Genomic DNA, 20,892 nt, shown 5'->3' with positions numbered 1-20,892 from the left:
TTGATCAGTTTTATGCAACACCACAACAGCTGATTTGCCACTGAAACAATCCTAATCTACCCAACCTTACATGCACAGCAACAACTATGCTCACTCTTTATTCACTCACCAATGAAACCCTCAAGCAATATTATTTTTCTTGCTTAGATCTAAACACACACTTTTCTCTCTGTCAAAGTGGTAACCGAACAAGGTTGTGAATTGCTTCTCTTTTATAGACAACAACAATCTTCACCATACTCTTCTTTATCCAGCAGATCCTCCTATGCACCATGTCCTTCAAGAACCTCTCTTTGTACAATGAGTCATAGGAGAAACCTCATCATTATGTTGACTTCAACACTCCACTTGCTTGTAGCTTCCAACGGACACCTTTTAGGCTGACACCTTTTCGCCCATGCTCAGCATCTCCACACTCGATCCACCGCACTGTCTTCAAGGTGTTGTGCTGGCAAAGACAACTTGCCACTTTCCCGCTTCGTCTAAAGTCCTTCAGGTACACTCTGCGATAGCTTTAACTCGTACAGATCCTCTGTTTCTTCAATCTCCCCCTTTTTATCTGAGTGTGTGCCTCAAGCTTCTTGTAACATGTTAGTGATGCAGACCAAAAGGCAAAAGGAAAAACTAACCCAAGTGGCATAAAGATAACTGAAATACTTCCGATCAGCAAAAGGTTCAAAGGATCAATACATAGCCAAATAGAGAAAAAGAAGAGAAGAGTTCTGCAAACATAGATGCACTACAGAACCATTAGAGAGTTTCAGACTAAAAACAACCACTAAGTCAAACTCCTACTTATGTTACTCCCCTACATACGAGCATACACTAACTTCTTCAGCCACTCTCGGTTTAATCACCGTCTTCCTCATCTTCTAGATCACCCTCACCCTCAGAATAGGCGATATCAAGGTAATCTCCCCCTGCTTGAGTGCACAGACTTATATAAAAACAAAGGATAAATCAGCAGAGAGAGTAGATGAGGGGAGAGACTTACCTGCAAGATGCTCCATCATGAGTTTGGTGAAGTCATGCAAGTGACGAATGTCCGATAGAAGTGTGAGTGGAGCCTGAGAGGACAGAAGCTCCTTCGGTTCAATCTTGAACTAAGCAGGTGCAGCAGAGGTAACATCACCAGGGAGAGCAGGAACAATGCGTTGGAAACGCAGAAGCTGATCGATGAAATTGGGAAGGATGAGACGAACATTGGAAGAGGCATTCGCAACGATAGAGCTGCAGGCACAAATTTCAGCAAAGATCAACTTCCCAAGGTTAAACTGATGACCTTTGAGAATCATGAACAGAAGTGTAGACCGTTCAGCGGGTATAGAGCTTGGGTTCATGGTTGGCATCCAGTTCTGGCAGCAAATCTTCTGAAGCATGGCCATTGTATCTCCCATCTCCTTTTTGCTGCGAAGATCCCAAGCACGAATCCGACCATCAAAGAGGAGAGTGAGAATGTCATCAAGGCTGTCAGGAACTTGGATCTGAGTCGCATTCAGAGGGTAGGGCTCATTGGGAAGCTGATACATGGTATTGATGATAGACGGAGAGAATTCGTACATGGATCCACGAACAAAGACTTTGAGGGTGTCAATCCCTTCTCTTTCAGCTTCAACAAGATTCACATAGAACTCCTTCACAATATTACCAACGAACGAGTCAACTTCAGTGACCGTGGGCAGGAGACCAAAATCAGACAAGATTTTGTACGCGTCACCACCGTGAGGAGCATCCGGAGCAAGAAACCCCATCTCAGTAAATGAGCGATCCGAGAATGTTTGAAAGCAACGCATGGAGACTTCAGAGATGAACTGAGATGAGTAGGGGTCGGAGGATGGGAGTTTCAGTTTAGGGTAGTTGCGATCACGAGTGGCAGTGAGGCGACGGTTGGCAACATAGCGAGAGAGAAACGTCGGTGGGGGAACTTCAGTAACATCCTCCGTAGCAGGGTCAGACTTGGGGTGAGTCGAAACATCAGTGACATCTTCAAGATCATCACGAAGAGATGAGCGAGTGGAACCACAGCGAGGCAAACGACGAGTGGGAGCTGACGGAGGTTTAGTCTTTCCCTTAGAACCGGAGGCGCGTGAGCACAAGCGTTTGGATGGAGGAAGAGCAGGAGGTTGACGCTTGGTCTTCTTAGAACGAGAGACTCAAGGTTCAGTTTTGGGAATAACCGATTCTGCTGAGAGAGGAACAAGAGCAGCAGAAGGCTTGGCAGCAGCAAGAGTGAAATCGTCAACACCAAGATCCAAGGAAGGAGGATTGTCGTGGTCCATGAGCAAAGAAAAGACAAGATCTAGTAGTAAAAATAGGTTTAGGTGGACGACAAAAAGACAAAGCAAAAGCGGCACAAGGAGAAGTAAATTAGGTTTAGTACAGTCTCCCATTTAAATAGCCACCTGCGACACTTAACAAATAATTGAGATACGTTCATGGGCCTGAAAAGAGTTTCAGGACAATTCGACAAACTGGGCCCAAACGCAAAACCAAAACCCACACAAATGCAACAATGCTTACACACACAGCATAATGAGATAAAAACACATTCTTTGACATTAATGTTGAACACGAAAACTGTGATAACAAGAAATGTGAAATTTCATCAAAGGCATCCTCAGACAAAGCAGAAGGTTTTTTTTTTTTTTTTTTTTTTGTTGTTGTTTAATATATACATACATACATATAGATAGGATAAGTGTCTGGCAGAATAACACATACAACAAACAATCAAAAGGATGAGGATACCACACCTGAGGCCTATGTCTGAGGTCAAACAGACAGATTCCCAAGTAAAGGGTTGCACACCTGAGGCCTATGTCTGAGGTCAAGTGAGTTTAGTAGATGAAAAATAGCAGCTGCTTAGCTCAAAGAGATGTAAGACATACTCAACCAGAACAGATCCTCATGATGTGAAGCCAAATTCATGGCGAGGGGGTGTTGATGGATTGATGTAATGAAGAAAAGACATAGATACTCATATACACAGAGTTGTACCTTTGTTTTTTTTTTTGTTTTTTTTTTTTGAAATTCAAAGAAGAAGAGAGAAGAACATCAACCCCTTTCCTGCCGACTCATACACTTTTGAGTTTTTTTTTTTTTTTTTTGCTTCATCCATCCTTTTTGGAAACGTTCTAGGGAGAGCATGATGAGCAGTTGTTTTTCTGAAAAGACTTGCCAAAACAGAGGTTTTAATTATACATAGATAAAAAGTGGAACAAAGAGCTGTGCAAACCTGTAACCTACAACATGAGTCTCAAACATATAGACACATTAGTGATCACACAACCCAATTGAAGTTTGAAGATGTGCGAACGTGTTTAAATCCAAGGGTTTGGTAAAAATATTAGCAAGTTGTTTATCTGAGGACACATGAGAGATCTCAACTACCTTGTTTTCAACAATTTCACGGATAAAGTGATGCCTAATGTCTATGTGGTTGGTGCGAGAGTGTTGAATAGGGTTCTTTGAGATATTGATAGCACTTTCATTGCCACAGTAAACTAAGAGGGTTGATGATACAATACCATAATCAAACAGCATTTGTTTCATCCACATGAGCTGAGTACAACAACTCCCCATGTCAATGTATTCAGCCTCTGCAGTAGACATAGTCACACAACTTTGCTTCTTGCCGTGCCAAGCGATGAGATTATTTCCAAGAAAGAAACAACCTCCAGATGTGCTTTGTCGATCATCAAGATTTCCTGCCCAATCAGAATCACAAAAACCTGCAAGATTCGAGTTAGTTTGCTTAGAGTAAAACAAACCTCAATCAGTTGTTCCCTTGACATATTTGATGATCTTTTTGACAGCATTCAGATGAGACATCCTTGGATCAGCTTGATATCGAGCACATACACCAACACTGAAGCACAGATCTGGCCGAGTAGCGATTAGATAGAGAAGACTGCCAATCATAGCTCTGTAGAGCTTTTCATCAACCTTTTGGCCAGTTGAGTCCTTCGAAAGCTTTGTTGTTGAGCTCATGGGGGTGTTGGCTGACTTGCTCGTTTGCATTCCACATCTCTGAATTAAGCTCTTTGCATATGTTGATTGAGAGATGTGAATTCCACTATCACTCTGTTTGATTTGTAATCCCAGAAAATAGTTTATCTCGCCAACCATGCTCATCTCAAATTCCTTAGTCATTTCTTTGACAAAGCTCTTCACAAGTTTTGGATTAGTGCTTCCAAACACAATATCATCCACATAGATCTGAACAATGAGGATGTTTGAACCTTCTTCGTAGATGAACAGAGTCTTGTCTACACTGCCTCTCTTAAACCCATTCTCAAGGAGAAACAGAGTGAGACGTTCATACCAAGCTCTTGGTGCTTGCTTCAATCCATACAGAGCCTTCTTGAGTTTATACATATGATCAGGAAATTTTGGGTCTTCAAAACCCTTTGGCTGAGTAACATAGACTTCTTCTTGGATGATACCATTTAGAAAAGCACTTTTTACATCCATTTAAAACATCTTGATGTTTAGAAGACATGCCATCCCAAGGAGTAGACGAATGGATTCAAGACATGCTACATGGGCAAAGGTTTCGTCAAAATCAACACCTTCAACTTGTGAATATCCTTGAGCAACGAGTCGCGCTCGATTTCGTGTAACATTTCCATCCTCATCAATCTTGTTCTTGAAAATTCACTTCGTACCAACAACATTTACTTGCGGAGGTCTTGGAACCAGATCCCACACACCATGTCGAACAAACTGGTTGATCTCTTTGTGACAAGCTGCAAACCAGAACTCATCTTCTAAGGCTACATAGATGTCAGATGGTTCCAGAGTTGATACAAAACAAGAGTGTTATAGCATTTCTCTGAAGTTGATATGAACTCCTCTTGTTTGTCTTTGACCTCCTAGGTTCCCAATCACATCTGATTCTGAGTGATTCTTAGGAACTTGCAAAGGTGTTAACCTCGTATCCACAATTGATCCTTGAGTGACCCTTGTTTCTTCTTCTTGATCCTTTTCGACTTTCTCTAGATCAAGAGTTGGCAGATCTTCATCATCCTGAGCTACAGGGAATTCTTGAGTAGGCGATCTATCATCAAACACAACATTAACAGATTCTTCAACTCTCTTGAGACGTTTGTTGTATACCCTGTAGGCCATACTGTTTGTAGCATATCCCAGAAAGATGCCTTCATCACTCCTTGAATCAAACTTACCGAGGTGATCTTTATCATTCAAAATGTAACAGATGCACCCAAACGTGTGGAAGTAGCACAGATTTGGAGTTTTTCCTTTCCAGATTTCGTACGGAGTGGTGTTTGGTTTCACATAGACACGATTGATGATGTAACAAGCAGTGTTTATTGCTTCAGCCCAATACCTTGGTGACACATTGTTACCGTGAATCATGGCTCTTGCCATTTCTTGGAGAGTTATGTTCTTTCTTTCAACAATCCCATTTTGTTGTGGTGTCCTTGGTGCAGAGTATTGATGTCGTACCCCTTGAGAGTTGCATAATTGCTCAAATTCTTCATTCTGGAACTCACCACCGTGGTCGCTTCTGATTTGAACTATAGGTCCCTTTTCAGTCTGAAGTTGTAGAGCCATTATCTTGAAGCTCTCAACAGCTTCTGATTTTTCTCTTAAAAATCTGACCCAAGTGAATCTAGAAAAATCAGCAACAAGTACAAAGGTGTACCTTTTTCCATTCAAACTCTCAGTTTGTACTGGCCCCATAAGATCCATGTGTATCAACTCCAGAATCCTTTTTGAACCAATATCAGCTACTTTCTTGTGTTGAACCTTGATTTGTTTTCCTTTACTGCAAGCATCGCAGACTGCATCAGATTTTCCATCGAGCTTTGCTATACCTCTGACAACGTTAGCCTTCACTATCTTGACTAAACTCTGAGTGTTGATGTGACCAAGTCGTCGATGCCATAGATCAAGTTTAGAGATTGTAGCAGATAGACACATCTCTGACTCTTTCCACATATAACAGTTGTTTCCTGAACGAACTCCAGCTAGAACTTTATTTCCATTTTCATCATATGCACCGCATTCCGTTTTTGTGAATGTGACTTTAAGTCCATCATCACATAACTGGCTTATGCTGATTAGATTTGCACGAAGTCCATCAACAAAATACACATTCGCCAGTTGAGGTTGGTTGGATCTGTCAATCATCCCTTTTCCTTTGATTTGACCTTTTCCTCCATCACCAAAAGTGACTTTTCCACCTAGAATAGGTGTAAATTCGTCTAATGCTGATTGATCTCCTGTCATGTGTCTTTAGCATCCACTATCAAAATACCAAGAGTTGACTTCAGATGAACCTGTAGATGTATATGCTACATTGGCTTCTTCGTCATCCTATTCAAGTTCTATCAGGCTTAGATTACAGCTTAAGCTGATATTCTCGGTTGTGTCTTCTCCAGAAACAACAGTGAGTGTCTTGCGTTTGCATCTTGTGTAGATATCATCATCCTCTTCATACATCTTCATTAGGTTAAAATTTGATCATTTTGTAAATAGATCACTGTACAAGTCTTTCTTCGAGATCCACACAGAGCAGAACTTCGCTGGTTCCAAGTAACACTTATTGAGATTCCACAACAGATTGACCTTCTTCCTAAAACTGTAACAGTGTCCTCTTGGATGTTTGCCTCCACAGTGATCACACCCATAAGTACTTTTTCTTATGACCCTCCTGTGATAGTCCTTCAAAGGATAGTTCTGCCTTTTCTCTGGTCTCTTTGTCACCGAACTTTCTTTCTTTAAGTTAGTAGAGATATCTACTTCCTTTTCTAGGTGATTGGCACTTACGAAGTTCACAGGTTGAACTGTCAGATCACTTGAGGTTCCAGTATTTCCTTGATACCCTAGACCTCTGTGTGTGGCATCTATTCTTCCCATGGACAGAATCTTGTCTAAATCTTTAGTTCCACTGTTCAGCATCCTGATCTGCTTGTGTTTCTCATTCAACTCCTTTTCAAGCACTGTAGCTCTTCCCTTTTCTTTGTAATACTCTTCTTGAAGGTTGCTCAGTTTCTGAAGAAGTCCTTCAGTTGTTTGATCATTAGACTTGAGTGGAGTATGATTAACCTTTTCCGTTGCATCTTCATAGGCTAATTCAAGTTTAGATTCCAGAGTGAGCTTTTCTTGAATAAGCTTAAGCTTATCCTTTCTTAGCTGTACCCAACTGTCATACAGAATTATGTATTCCTCCTTAGGATTGACTTCTTCATCACTCTCTGAATCAGAATCATCACCTATCTGAACGTTATCTCCACTGACTGTAAAAGCAACAAAGTTGAGCAGTTCTTCCCCTTCCTCATCAGACTCGGAGTCACTGAAGCTCAACAGGGATTTATCCTTTGACTTGGTTTTGTTTGGACATTCAAACTTTGTGTGTCCCATGCCTTTGCACTCAAGACATTTCAACTCATTCCGTTTGGTTACAGGACATTCAGGTTTGATATGACCATAACCTCCACATTCATAGCACTGAATCTCCTTTCTCTTACCAGAATAGTCAGCATATGGTTTTGATGATCTATCACCTCGTTTGTCTCCTTCTGAATTACTCCAACGTCGCGTGTCTCTGTTGTTGTTTCTCTCAACCTTTTTTAAAGCTTTACCAAAGTTTCTGGCCAACAAGGACATGCTATCCTTGATTTCTTGAAACTGATCAGGTTTTTGATCAGCCTGAAACGCAATGCTTTTAGACAGTTTGGCTTTGTCTTCATCAGCTTCCATTTCTTCAGATTTGAGTAAGCCGACCAGTTCACCAAAAGTCATTGACTCAGTGTTACCAGCTACCCTCATTACAGCCTTGTGAGCAGCAAATTTGGCTGGAAGACACCTCAACAGTTTCTTCACCAGTTTTCGATCCTTGTAGGTCTTTCCAAGGACTTCAGCTTCATTTGCTATGGCACTGAGCTTTGAGCTGAACTTCACTATTGTTTCATCTGGAGCCATCTTCAGATACTCAAACTGAGTAGCTAACATGTCAAGTCTTGTTCTCTTAACACTTGATGTTCCTTCATGAGATTGTTGGAGAATATCCCAGGCTTGTTTTGCAGACTTGCATCCTTGAATGAGTTTGAACTCATCTTCATCCACACCAGAGAAAATGCCTCTTGCGTTGAATTTTGACAAATTCTTTTCGTCAATCGTCCATCTGGCCTTAGGTTTTGGGATTTTAACTCCATCTTCTGTTGTATCAAACGGAGGTTCCCAGCCTTCTTCCACAGCTGTCCATGCATCGTCTCCTTGGCCTCTGATGAGTTGTGTCATTCGAACTTTCCAATACCCATATCTCTTAGTATCCAGCATGATGTTCTTACTTGTACCCGTACCATCAGTATTTGGTTCCATAACTTAGGATCTAACCTGTGTAGAGACGACAGTCTCAAATCGGTTTCCCACTCTGATACCAATTGAAATAACTAGAACCTTGAATACTAATACAAGAACACCAAGAAATCAGTAAACTGAGCTTTATTAAGAAATTCTCAAACAACTATCTTACAAGCTTGTTTGATCAGTTTTATGCAACACCACAACAGCTGGTTTGCCACTGAAACAATCCTAATCTACCCAACCTTACATGCACAGCAACAGCTATGTTCACTCTTTATTCACTCACCAATGAAACCCTCAAGCAATATTATTTTTCTTGCTTAGATCTAAACACACACTTTTCTCTCTGTCATAGTGGTAACCGAACAAGGTTGTGAATTGCTTCTCTTTTATAGACAACAACAATCTTCACCATACTCTTCTTTATCCAGCAGATCCTCCTATGCACCATGTCCTTCAAGAACCTCTCTTTGTCCAATGAGTCATAGGAGAAACCTCATCATTATGTTGACTTCAACACTCCACTTGCTTGTAGCTTCCAACGGACACCTTTTAGGTTGACACCTTTTTCGCCCATGCTCAGCATCTCCACACTCGATGCACCACACTGTCTTCAAGGTGTTGTGCTGGCAAAGACAACTTGCCACTTTCCCGCTTCGTCTGAAGTTTTTTAGATACACTCTGCGATAGCTTGTAACTCGTACAGATCCTCTGTTTCTTCAAAAACAATACCATTCCATTTCTCAAAATTTGTCACTTCTACGTATATGGCACCTGAGATTATCATCATGCCATGTTAATATATAATCCCAAATCACATTACATTGACATATATTAACTTTTCTAATACATTAAGTAGTACATGTTTTTGTTTGTCTGTATTTATACCATCCATCAATGAATGACGAAGCAAGCAAGCAACCAAACAAGAACTTGACAGCTAATTTATATAAGCAAAAGATCTACACTTATTGATCGTAATGTAGAGCCCAAGATGTATGAGTTCTTTTATACAAAATAATATATATTATCTTCTAAAGCCAACTCTTGTAAAGTGTAGCAAACAAAGTCGTCAAAAGAATTAAATCTCTATATAGATAAAACCCCGAGGAAGTACAGACATCAAAAACATGGGTATTGATTGAGCCATGACCATTAAAGGAAATTATCGAGTTGGGTTTGCAAATCCTGAATGGAGATCATATTGATATTGCCTTGTTCTTCTGATGAGTACTCAGCTTTCAGCAAGGACTCCACTTGTGTATGAGCTTCCACTATATTTGTCCTGAATACAAAACAGAAACATTCTTCGTATTCAAACTAGCAAGAAATTATGGGGTTTAGACACAAGGGATTAGGAAAAACACAGATATGTAAATCAGCCAAAGATAGTTTTAGATGGTTGATAAACTATCGAGAAATGGACTTACTTGATTGGCTTGAAAAGTATGGTCCTTGTTGATGGGTTTTGCAAATAGAGTTTCATTTTTGCTAAAATCGGAAGTAACTCTTGCTGTATTGCAGCATATACCTGGTTAAAGTCATGTGATACAAATCATCAGCCTTTCCCTTTGCGTTGAGAGATTTTGTTTTGCTTTCTAGATTATAAAAGGTAATAAAAGCTTAAACATGCATAAATCCATTGCGGGTTATATATTTATCTACGATGATTCTCTCTTTTCATATCGATTCGATCACAACTGCACGTTCAAGCTACCATTGGCATCTATGTTCGTTAGTACTTAGAGGCTAGAACTGTCTATGAACAGAGTTTTCAGAGCTTATTAATAGGGATCAAGAAATAGCTGCCATCTCTACTTCTGAGATATATACCTCGAATAAAAAGACCAAAAAAAAAACCTAAAAGAGTAAATTATCTATCTCATACCTTTTGAACAAGTTCCGCCACCTTATCCGGTGTAGCGAAAGCTTGTTCCTTCAGCGGCCTAGCCATGACAGAATCAACCTTTTGATTCTGAGTTCCGGTGGAAAGAGCAACTTTTATGGCTGTGACCTGCATATACATGTATAAACATAGCAAAACTATTACGCAATTCCATTAGGAGAGTACACTCTTTAGATAAACAGATCACCTTCTAATTAACGGTGTATTGTATTTAATATCAAATAGCGCAAAGGATGCTGAGTTAAACATTTTCGAGGAAGTCTAGAGTCTTAACAAAATTTTGCAAAAAAAAAAATTCCCAGAACAAAGGAAAGGAGAAACAAACCTTGGTCACAAATGAAAGCATAGGATCCACAACTAGCTTAGTGACTGACATAATGAACTCCTCACAAGTTGTCTTAAGACATTTTTCCAGTTCCTGCGAAAACAAATTTCTACGCATCATTCCCATTCATATAAAGTAATGCAAGGACCCAGGCATAGAATGAGACATCCAGGTAAGCAAGATACAACCAACAAACTAACAAAAAAACTTGCCATAACTCTTGAGCCTATTGTCTTAGCAGATATATAACCCAGACTATGAAATTAAAATTTTCTTATCTTTCACCAATATTGTCATCAGTCTCGCAGAAAGACGCTCAAGGTTTAAACTATAAAATGAGATCAACACATCTGAGTGGCAAACTTATGTAAACATGAAGAACATATGCAGTTGATTGTGGATGGAAGAGAAAAATCACCAACCTTCTTGGCATCTATTTGACTCTCCAAAACTCGAGGTGACAGGGTCCTTGCTAGGGAGGTTGACCTAGACCAGTCAAAAAGTGACGCTTGACCTCTAAGTATCCTTCTCAAGTGTTCCTAGCCACATTTTTGACATGAATAATCAGAGAAAGTTAGCAAAGTCATCAGCAAGTAAATAAACTGAAGGGGAAAGATCTGAAATGTGCACCAAAGGCGAGAAAGAAAGGTTTAGATCTATCATACAAAATAGACTTGAATGTCGAGGAACTAACCAGTAGATGAGAGAAATCAAGTTCTTTGTGGGTGACTGAAAATTCTATGTCAAAAGGCGCAATCTGGAAACAAACAATAATTATTAATGCCAGTGACTTAATACTTAATAGCAAAAGAAGTAAACAAAGGATAGATTAGCTTTGACCTGTTCTCTCAAGATAAGAAGATGCTTGATAAGGAAAAGCTGGCCATCCATTGTAGTAGATCGCTTAATGATAAGCTTGCTGGCTTTCTGTTGCATATTTGACAAAATATTGTGGACATCTCAATTATTGTAAAACTTCGTAATTAAAATTAAACAAAAACAACTATAAATTTCTTTACAGGACATTGACACATTAATATCTATAAAAGATTGACACATCTTCGTGTAATTAAAATTGACAATGTCATTGAAAACAAGGACAACTGAATAAGGAACAAATATCAAGGCGGGGAAAATCTGGTTTTCTAGCTTGCTTACTTGAATTGACAGAGAGCAAACTTCTACAGCTTCCTGTGGAACAGAAGAGATGGTTTTTAGACAATTTTGCCTAAACATGAATTGTTGAATTTTCTTTGACAGAATGAGAAGCAATAAGTTACTGATAGTCTTGCCTGTGCTAATCCAGTGAAGACTGCAGGCTCCAAGCATCGATATAATTTAGATAGACAAGAGAGAGTCTTTTCCAAAGGTGGATACCAAGTCTTAAATACATCAGCGTTTTCATCATCCTGCAACTTAGACTATAAGTATACAGATAAAGATTACCAACCCCATAGGAATAATTTGAGAATTTTGTTCTACCCCGGAATTAGTTTCAGATGTTGTATTAGGAGATCCCTCCAGCTTTGCAGGATAATCCAGATCTTCATCAGAGGGAATATAATTTGCTATCTACGGAAGTAAAAAGGAGATTCAAACCAAGCAAAGCAAAGTCCTCTAAGACTAAACAGGATAACATAGCCGAAACTAGCAAACTTCTATACTTAAAAGTCATTGCAAAGTAAAGAATTTGTATGAAAACTATCCCAATATTTGCTGGTAATTTAAATACTGTACCTCATCTCGAATATATGTTCTGGCACGGAAAGTCAATCTTTCATTAACATCGGCTAAAATCCTTTGTAATGTAGGCCGCAGTCCGGCCAGGGGTTCACTCTGTCTAGCTGGCTGCTCCCCCAAGACTTCAACTTTAAGGATATGAATGAGCTCACATAGAAGATCAATATTTGCTTCGTGTATCAGTTTTGGACGTAAAATATCATATAAGTATGTAGACCTGATCAGGAACAAGCAAATATGATAAATTGAAAGTACCACACAAGATATAACAAACGAAAACAATCTGGATGACATACGCTTACTCGTTTTTCCCTAAATCCTAGACTTATAAGAAGTCATATAGTGTAGTAGACCCACCGACTACATCAACTACAGTGTAGTTGGAAGTATCACATACATATAACAAATGAAATCATTCTCATCTCTAAACAAAGACACAGAGACTAGTATAAACAAAAATCAAGCTAATATCATCGATGCAATGACAGCAAAATTAGGTTCCTGATTCACAATTAACGATATTGATGGGGTGAACGCTCGGCTGTGCATTATTTGATGAACGCTAATGGTGTAAAGAGGAAGAGAAGTAGAATAAAAAAGTAGAAACAAGTATTCAAGCATAAATATTAGCTGTATATATCTCAGTATAGAAGGCACCAGAAAACTATTTCAGTGATAAATTGAACAGAAATAGAGATGAAGAACATAATAGACAGCACGGCATTAAAAAAAACTTACAAAGGATCCACTAAAGGTGCCAGACTTGAAACTTCCTCTGATGATGCTGGAAAGAAATGACTAAACAGTTGATGCTCCATATGACAAACCTGAAATTCTTTATGGAGGTTAAGACGTGGTGCAGTAATTTCATGTTTTGAAAAAACCAAGTCCACTAACAGTCTCTAAAATCCTAAGTTACTAAAGCTGATGAACCAGCCATTGTCTTTCTCAAACAGACCTTCTTCTGACCTTTGAAATCACACAGATTAACAGCTATATTAACATTCTCATTTTCCTATATGTTTCTATCCCTTATGATGGCAGGAATTTCCTGTGAAACTAAACTGGTATAGCTCCTATTATCCCTCATGAATAAAGTGAGGTTCGTAATTTTATTTTCCTTCATATACCTGCATCAGATATGCACAACCAGATCTAGTCAAAGATGGCAGTGCCTCTTTCTTCGCGAAATCAGATACTCGTTGGTGAACTATGCCTTTGACCTGATAATATGAATTGAACATTAAACAGGCGATTCTCGTTACTTGCAGATACTAAAACCATATTGTATTCCAGAAAATAAACTCACAAGCGAGAGCCGTTGTTCACAGTATAGTCTGTGGCATTCTGCAAGGATTTGAACATATTCCTTTCTTGCTGACCTACTCTCGATTTCCTCCAGTACAGGTTTAAGCTGGACAAATATTTTTCAATGTTCAATGTCATAAGAAAGAAACTATAGCCATGGCATCATCACAATACCGAACTCGCAAAATTGACATGCTACAAAAGCTAATTTTGATTGTTCTCTCTCATATCTAATATTGTGACCCTAACATTTCTGCACTAAGATGGGAAGAAAATCAAGGGTATCACCTCACTTGCAGCAGCCTTGAAACGAACATATATAACAGATGCCTCGACACCCTCCGAGACAGATGTTTTGTTTCCTCCTGGCCCACGAAATGCTGCCTGAACCTGACAAAGGAATTTGCATGTATGTTTTAGCGGAAACTATGCATAATCTCACAATTCACTCTTGCATGCATAGATTACATCATATATGCAATATATGCATATACATATTATATAGTTACAAGAACTATACATGCTTATTGTAAGCTGTGCAAGAATACATTGCATATTACAAAGAACAATTACCTGAGAAGCAGCCATTTTAAGCACTGCAAGGATGTAAGTTCGAATCATGCCCAAGGCCCGTGACTGTAAAATAGATAAATGTTAGTCTTTTCTATAACAAATTACAAGATACTAATATCTCCTCATTATCATTTAGTTTAGTTTTAACTTTCTTTAGTTTTGTACAATTTCATTCTGGAAACAGTGTATGAGTTTGTGCATGCGTAATAACAGTAAAACCATGTGTCTCTCCGTGAGAGAGAACGAGGGAAGACAAATAGAGACAGGAAGGGCTCTTCGTAGTACCTGGAGCTGACGAAATTTGAGCAAATAAACACTCGACTCCGCATATTGAGGATTATCTTCGATGTACCTACAGAATTCAAGGTAAAGAGACAAATTACAATCACTGTGAGGGTGATGGAAGAACTAAAGTGGAGCATTCTTCCATAAAATTGCCAAGTAGTGAATATAAAATTGCATAATATTGAATGCAACATCATTTACTCACGATATGCACTCATCCAGCCGTTTCAGTAGTGGGAGAAAGTTTGAGTTTGATACGTTCATATTTGGTGAATAAAAATTAGAGGATATCTGCGGGACAAAAAAAAATAAAAAGAAGAAGAATTATGAGATATTAGAGCAGTTTAACACTATTGAGATATTTCCTCTTAATTTTGCAACCAGTGTCCAAGAAGAAACATATATATATTATAAACTAAAGTACCACAGGCAGGTCATAATTAAATTGATTACGTTAATGAACAAAACAAGAGCATATCTGAAGCTACACACTGATACTTTGACATGTTTCAAAAATTAATGTCGATAGGCTAGAAATTAGATCTTACATTCTCCAATTCATCAAAATAGTTGAGCTTACTCCTTAGAGCTTCTGCAAACTCCATCAATTTCTGCTTCTCCATCAACTAGAAAATGTGGAAGAAAAAGAAACTTAGCTCAGGCAAGCAAACTACTACAATCAATTTAAATAGCGAGTCAGAAACTCCTGGCCAGCCATGATGCATTAAGCATCTTTTGTTTTGTATGTCATTGGGATATACACAGCAAGTAGGAATGAAAAACATGCAAGAGATTATTAAGGGAGAAAAAAAATCATCTTGCAAAGTAAAAGACAGAAATAAATACCAGTCGGTCACATGCATCATGAAGAGTTTTAGTCTTTGTTGTTACTCCTTGATGTTGAAGCTGCAGTTCATTAAATAGGTCAAGTGTTTCATCAACCTGCACAGGAGAAATCCTAAGGTCAATAATAAAGCATATGCCTTATATATTATGGGCAAGGTAAGACCACGGCAATCTGAAAAACGTAGTGGAAACCTGCCTGGTGGAATATATCATCACACGTCTGGATGCGCACAGTTAAAGTACTGACATAGAGCCGATACTTCTCCTCTGTCTACGTCAGAAAGTAACAAATCATTTAGATACATTTCAAGTAGTGTTTCCCATAATTTTAACCAAGGAAACAACATGACTATCACTAACCTCAGACTTCATCGCTGATTCAAGATCAGTAAACCATTTGTAGAACTGTAATCAAAACAACATACGTCGAAATGAAGAACCATTACTACACATACAGAGACACAAGAAAAGAGATACCCACAGACACATATAGTACCGCATAAGATCCTTGGAATATAATAAAGTTGCAGGACGGGAAATTACCTGATTTGTATTAACCAAAACAGCTTCAATTGCACCAGAATCTCCGAAGTTTGCGTCCTCTGCTGAGACAGACAAGCCATTCTCGGGGCGGTGAACATGCTCATGTACCTATAACCATGAGAACTAACACTGACATCAAACCACAAAAAAGAAAGAAAGGATAACAATCTCGACAAAAATCCAAACATGAAAACTACAGACTCACAAGGTTGGCAGGAAATGGCCGCTCAGCGACTGCGTGGGATAGAGAAACTATAGCTGCTTGTTGCTGCTCTGTCAAAGGAGCGCTCTGCAACGGGATTTTAACCACATTACAATTCAGTATATATATTCTCAACAAACAGAGCACCATTTCAGATCCAACCATCGTATCTGAACAAAGGATTCCAGATCCGGACACTAGACTCGTCAATGGCGGGATCTCGAGCTCAGATTGTGCGAATTAATTACCTGTTCCCAAGTAGAAGCGAAATTGTAGCCTTTAGAGATGGCTCCAGATTTGGGGAGGCTGGAAGACGAATTCGCCTTAGTCGCCATCATCTGTGGCGGTTTCTTCGAACTAGAGAATATTGTGAATCTCTCGGCTTTGTTTTGATTACTTGGAAGAGGAAGACGATGATGATCCGAGCGTCGAGATCAGCAAAATTTATCACTTGTACAATATATATATATGTCTTTTGCAAGTTAACCCTTAATTTCTTTTAAATTTCACTTTTTGCCCCCATAGCTTCTAAATTGCAACTTGAACTTATATTTTTTCTTCTTCTCTTTAAAAGTCAGATGCGTAAAAAAGTTATTTTCTTACGTTGAGTGAGAAATAAAATATGGTGAAAATTTTGATGATTACTATTATTTTTTTTTTTGTAGGAGAAAAAATTGACGATTTGAGCTAACATTATCTTCTTCTTCTTTTTTCCACTATAGAGTTCTTTAAAATTAATAATTTAGGTTATTTTCAGATTCTCTTATTGGCCTCAAACCTTCTAAATTGAAACTTTCATTTATATATTATCTTCTATCTGTATTTGTTGGGTTGTATGTACATGTTTATTGGCTCTCTCGTTTCATAACTACAACCATTTTTTCCTCTACATTTTGCTCTAGTTCCGGAACTAAAATTAAAAAAAATAAAAAAAAAAATTGGAAGTGCAAGAATATATCATAGATTTACTACAGTTCCTACGAAAATGTAATTTGATACATATATAGACATTAGTAGTAAATTTATTTTAATGAATACAAATTTAAATTAGAAAATGTGGTTAAGAAAACCAATGTTCTAAAATCCGTTAGGCGCTAGCTGGGCGGTGCACCACCGTTTAGCGTATAGCTGTATATGCGGCTGTATATACGGGATATATACGGTAAATATATTTTACCAAAAATATATATAGATATGATATATATTAAGTTCTTTTTCATTGTCGGATATAAAATCATCTTCATCATCTAACTCTCTAATTTGATCTGCATCATCAATTGTTGATCGAAATGGTTCTACTTCACCTATATCACCTTGTAAATCGAATTGTGAGTCCTCTCCATCATTGGAAATCCCATCAACCAACCATGATTGAGCATTAGCAGCATGATTCGCAACCAATATATCAACATTATTCTCTTTTTGTCTCTTCCTTTGGTTCATCAATCTTAAATTAAATTGGACATATACAAGATTGTTCATTCGACTTACAGCAAGTCTGTTTCGTTTCTTTGTATGTACCTACATATGATAGTAGGCAGCAATATAAATAAAGTGAACCATTGAACTATATGCATAACAATCAAGGTAATTGAAAATTAGAGCAAAATAACGTCTAACCCCTTCAAATGTACTCCAGTTTCGTTCACATCCGGATGAACTTGTAGTCAAAGCCAAAATTCTTTTAGCTATTTTTGCTAGGAACAACATTTCCATATGTTTCCCACCAATAAACTAAAATTGTAAAATATAAACCAATGTAAATGAGCTAAGTAAATAAGTGATATGGTCGTGATGGAGTAGAACTACATGCTCGTCATCTGTTTGAAAAAAACCTGCTCTTGCTCTGTTTTTTAAAAACATTTTCGTGGTCTGCTCTATTTTTCATGGTCTTGCTCTCTTTTTAAAAAACATGCTTTTGCTCTGTTTGAAAAATAAGTGAAAGAAGAGTACCTGGATCATAATCTTCTTTCTGGCAGCCTGGGATGTCTCATGGTTTTCCAAAGTTCCCTTCTTTGTTTTTGTAAATAGCCAGTTCAAAGTTGATGACTTGACATTGTGTGTTGACATCATTGGGGAAAAATGCATAGACACACTTACAGACTGCATTTGATACCTCATCACTGGAGGCTTGGCTTGAATCTTCATAGAAGTAGTATGAGTTCAACAAATAACCTGTCAGATGCAAAGGATTGTCAAGTCGACCCTTAATCTTTTCTTCAATGATACTCAATATTGGCTTAACCTTTTTTCCACATGTTTTAATCCATCACTGATCTGTTTCTTTGTTTCTATCAGTTCTCCATGCAGAAATCCCATTGTATGCTTCTTATCTCCATCAACAAGTCGAAGCAGTTTGACCAATGGTCCAAAAACTTTCAAGCACATTATCACCCCATTCCAAAATTTAACACTCATCACTGTGTTAAATGCCTTGATTCCTTTGGAATGTTTCGACCATTTGCAGTTTCTCCACTCACCGCTAGAAAACATGGCTGCTAGTTGATCCCTCTTGTCCAAGAGACTTTGCAAAGTAAGAAATGATGATGCAAATCTAGTAACACCAGGTCTCACAATGTCTGTCCTATTTGTGAATGTTCTCATCAACGCCAATGTCTTATGATGAGCATATATGAAGATTGTGAAGTCTTTCGCCATCTGAATTGTGCCTTTGAACCTTGTGAGTTTCGATATGCGTTCAAGTATCAAATTGATGGAGTGAGTCGCACATGATGTCCAAAATATACTCGGCTTGATCTCTTTCATCATTCTTGCCGCAGCCACATTGTTAGCAGCATTATCAATAACCACTTGAACTACATTCTCTTCACCAATCTCCTCAATGCAGCCTTTGACATACTCAAAAATATATCCACTTGTATGAGCCTCATCTGAACTATCTTTAGATGAGCGAAACATTGTACCTCCTTTGCAATTAACACACAGATTCATGATACTTCTCCTTTTTCGATCAGACCAAGCATCTGTCATAACCGTGCATCCATTCTTCTTCCACTCTTCTTCTTGTAGTTTCAGCAAACCATGAACTCTATCAACCTTTTCCTTAAGTAAAGGCTCTCAAAGTTGGTGTTGACTTGGTGGTGTGACTCATGGACCAAATTTTCCTATAGCTTCAGCCATGAGCTTAAACTCATCGTTTGCTATGGTATTGAAAGGAACCCCTGAAGCATACACCCACCTAGAAATATATTGCTGAACCTTGTATAGCTTCTCTTTCCAAAGAGCATCATTGATATTTTGTTGCCTAGTTGGAAGAGGTCTAGATTCTGGATTGATGTTTTTTGCAAACTTATCCATTGGACCAAGTGTCCTTTGCATCTTTCTTGAACCCATTTCTTCAAGTTCAATCACATCATCCATATCTCCACTGCCATGAACATTAATTGTCTGTTGCAGCTCATCATCTAGAGTTACCTTCTTCTTCTTCTTCTTCTTCTTCTTTGCTTCCTCGATAGCAGTCTTGCACTTCTCTTGATCATCCTTTGATGATCTTGGACAAGCAGAAAAGTTTCCAGGAATTTTGGCAATGTGTTCTTTTATCCTGTAAACACCTCCTGAAAATTCTTTCCCACACAATTTGCATTTCACTTTGTCAAGATTCTTCGAATCAGACAACATTCCATATTCCCAAGCAACATCTTTCGAGTTTTTCTTCAAAACTGTTGAATCTGATGCTCCACTAGGTTTCTCATTCAAACCAGAATCCATTAGAACTTGAATAATTTCTGCAAAAAAATTACTAAAGACAAATATTCGTAACACTGTTTCACGAGATCAAAACAGAGTTTTGATATTAAAACTTTGTTTTACGTTTTCAAAATAGAGGAGTTTTGATATCAAAACAGAGTTTTGCGATATCAAAAGCCAATACTCAAACATAGTTTTACGAAATGAAGAATTATAGGTCTCTGATCAACAAGACGACGATGATAGATGATAAAGCCAAAAAGAAAGATCATATGATATAATATAATCAAAATCAAAACAAGAGAAGGAGAGTAAATCAAACCTGAAGACTCTCTGTATATAGAATGAAGTTTGAAACCACCAACCTAAGTGTCACGGCAGTAGAAAAAAACGATAAGAAAGCTTAGGGTTTTATCAATTTATAGGTTTACAGTTTGAATGAAGGTTTTTTAAAAAAACGTATTAAAAAAACGTACCTTATATACGATAACCGTATAGTCGACCGTATAAACGCCGTATAAGCAACCATATTCGACCAAGCCATATATGTTAAACGTTTAGACAAGAAACGGTACATTGGGTCACCGTATACCGTATATAGACCGTATATACGCCCGTCTAAGCCGTATTTTAGAACATTGAAGAAAACAAACTACTAATAAGGTGCGGACCGTGTGGTTATAACTTGCCTCAACTGTCAAAATCTGTGCTTTTTATCTCCAACTACAACCAATTATTTTTACTTTGTATTTTTGACTAGGGGTGTTATATATTTGCTGCCTTGAAATATATTTCTTGGTGGCTGATAACTACGCGCACCTTAATCATATCGATACTCCAAAATCCATTTCGTCTTTCCGTTATCATACTTCACCATTAAAAGGTAAAACCAATATATGCTTGCAAAGAAATAGATACTATATATACATATATATAATGGATGTAAGAGTTTCATTCGTGCATGATCTTGACCGTAAGCGATATATTTGATTATTCCGCAGATGTGAATGCCTCTATTCCTTTGTTACACGACATCTTTTATTCTCTTGAGTTTATCACAAAACCGTTTCTTTCTTCTAAACTAATTAACAACGCCGCCATACAAGATTTATACGAGTAGTT

The 20,892-nt window shown here is 38.1% G+C and overlaps 1 protein-coding gene and 1 pseudogene across 2 annotated transcripts; both read right to left on the bottom strand.

Moving 5' to 3' along the window:
* Window positions 1–9,278: 9,278 nt before the first annotated feature.
* Window positions 9,279–16,519, bottom strand: LOC104704855 (conserved oligomeric Golgi complex subunit 3). Of its 2 annotated transcripts, XM_087459236.1 has the most exons (25): window positions 16,311–16,519; window positions 16,066–16,149; window positions 15,861–15,968; window positions 15,678–15,722; window positions 15,514–15,588; window positions 15,318–15,413; window positions 15,020–15,097; window positions 14,677–14,762; window positions 14,472–14,538; window positions 14,187–14,249; window positions 13,902–14,003; window positions 13,615–13,719; window positions 13,436–13,528; window positions 13,044–13,132; window positions 12,303–12,522; window positions 12,048–12,137; window positions 11,858–11,974; window positions 11,724–11,756; window positions 11,406–11,492; window positions 11,260–11,322; window positions 10,988–11,104; window positions 10,566–10,658; window positions 10,223–10,348; window positions 9,765–9,865; window positions 9,279–9,619 (listed from the first exon to the last, which is right to left on the bottom strand). In XM_087459236.1, the coding sequence occupies exons 1-25, from the start codon at window positions 16,398–16,400 to the stop codon at window positions 9,490–9,492; spliced, it is 2,358 nt and encodes a 785-aa protein (XP_087315362.1). In that variant the 5' UTR covers window positions 16,401–16,519; the 3' UTR covers window positions 9,279–9,489. The 2 variants fall into 2 exon arrangements, with proteins under 2 accessions (XP_087315362.1, XP_087315363.1); XM_087459237.1 differs by lacking the exons at window positions 16,066–16,149; window positions 16,311–16,519 and having other exon boundaries at window positions 13,044–13,140.
* Window positions 16,520–17,235: 716 nt separating this feature from the next.
* LOC147941650 (uncharacterized) lies at window positions 17,236–19,431 on the bottom strand (annotated as a pseudogene).
* Between the last annotated feature and the right edge of the window lie 1,461 nt (window positions 19,432–20,892).

The sequence above is a fragment of the Camelina sativa genome, chromosome 7 (genome assembly GCF_030686135.1).
Source record: "Camelina sativa cultivar CO46 ecotype springtype chromosome 7, ASM3068613v1".
In the NCBI taxonomy this organism is placed as follows: domain Eukaryota; kingdom Viridiplantae; phylum Streptophyta; class Magnoliopsida; order Brassicales; family Brassicaceae; genus Camelina; species Camelina sativa.
The sequence above is the reverse complement of the archived record's forward strand: the minus strand, read 5'-3'. Positions and strand labels throughout refer to the sequence as shown.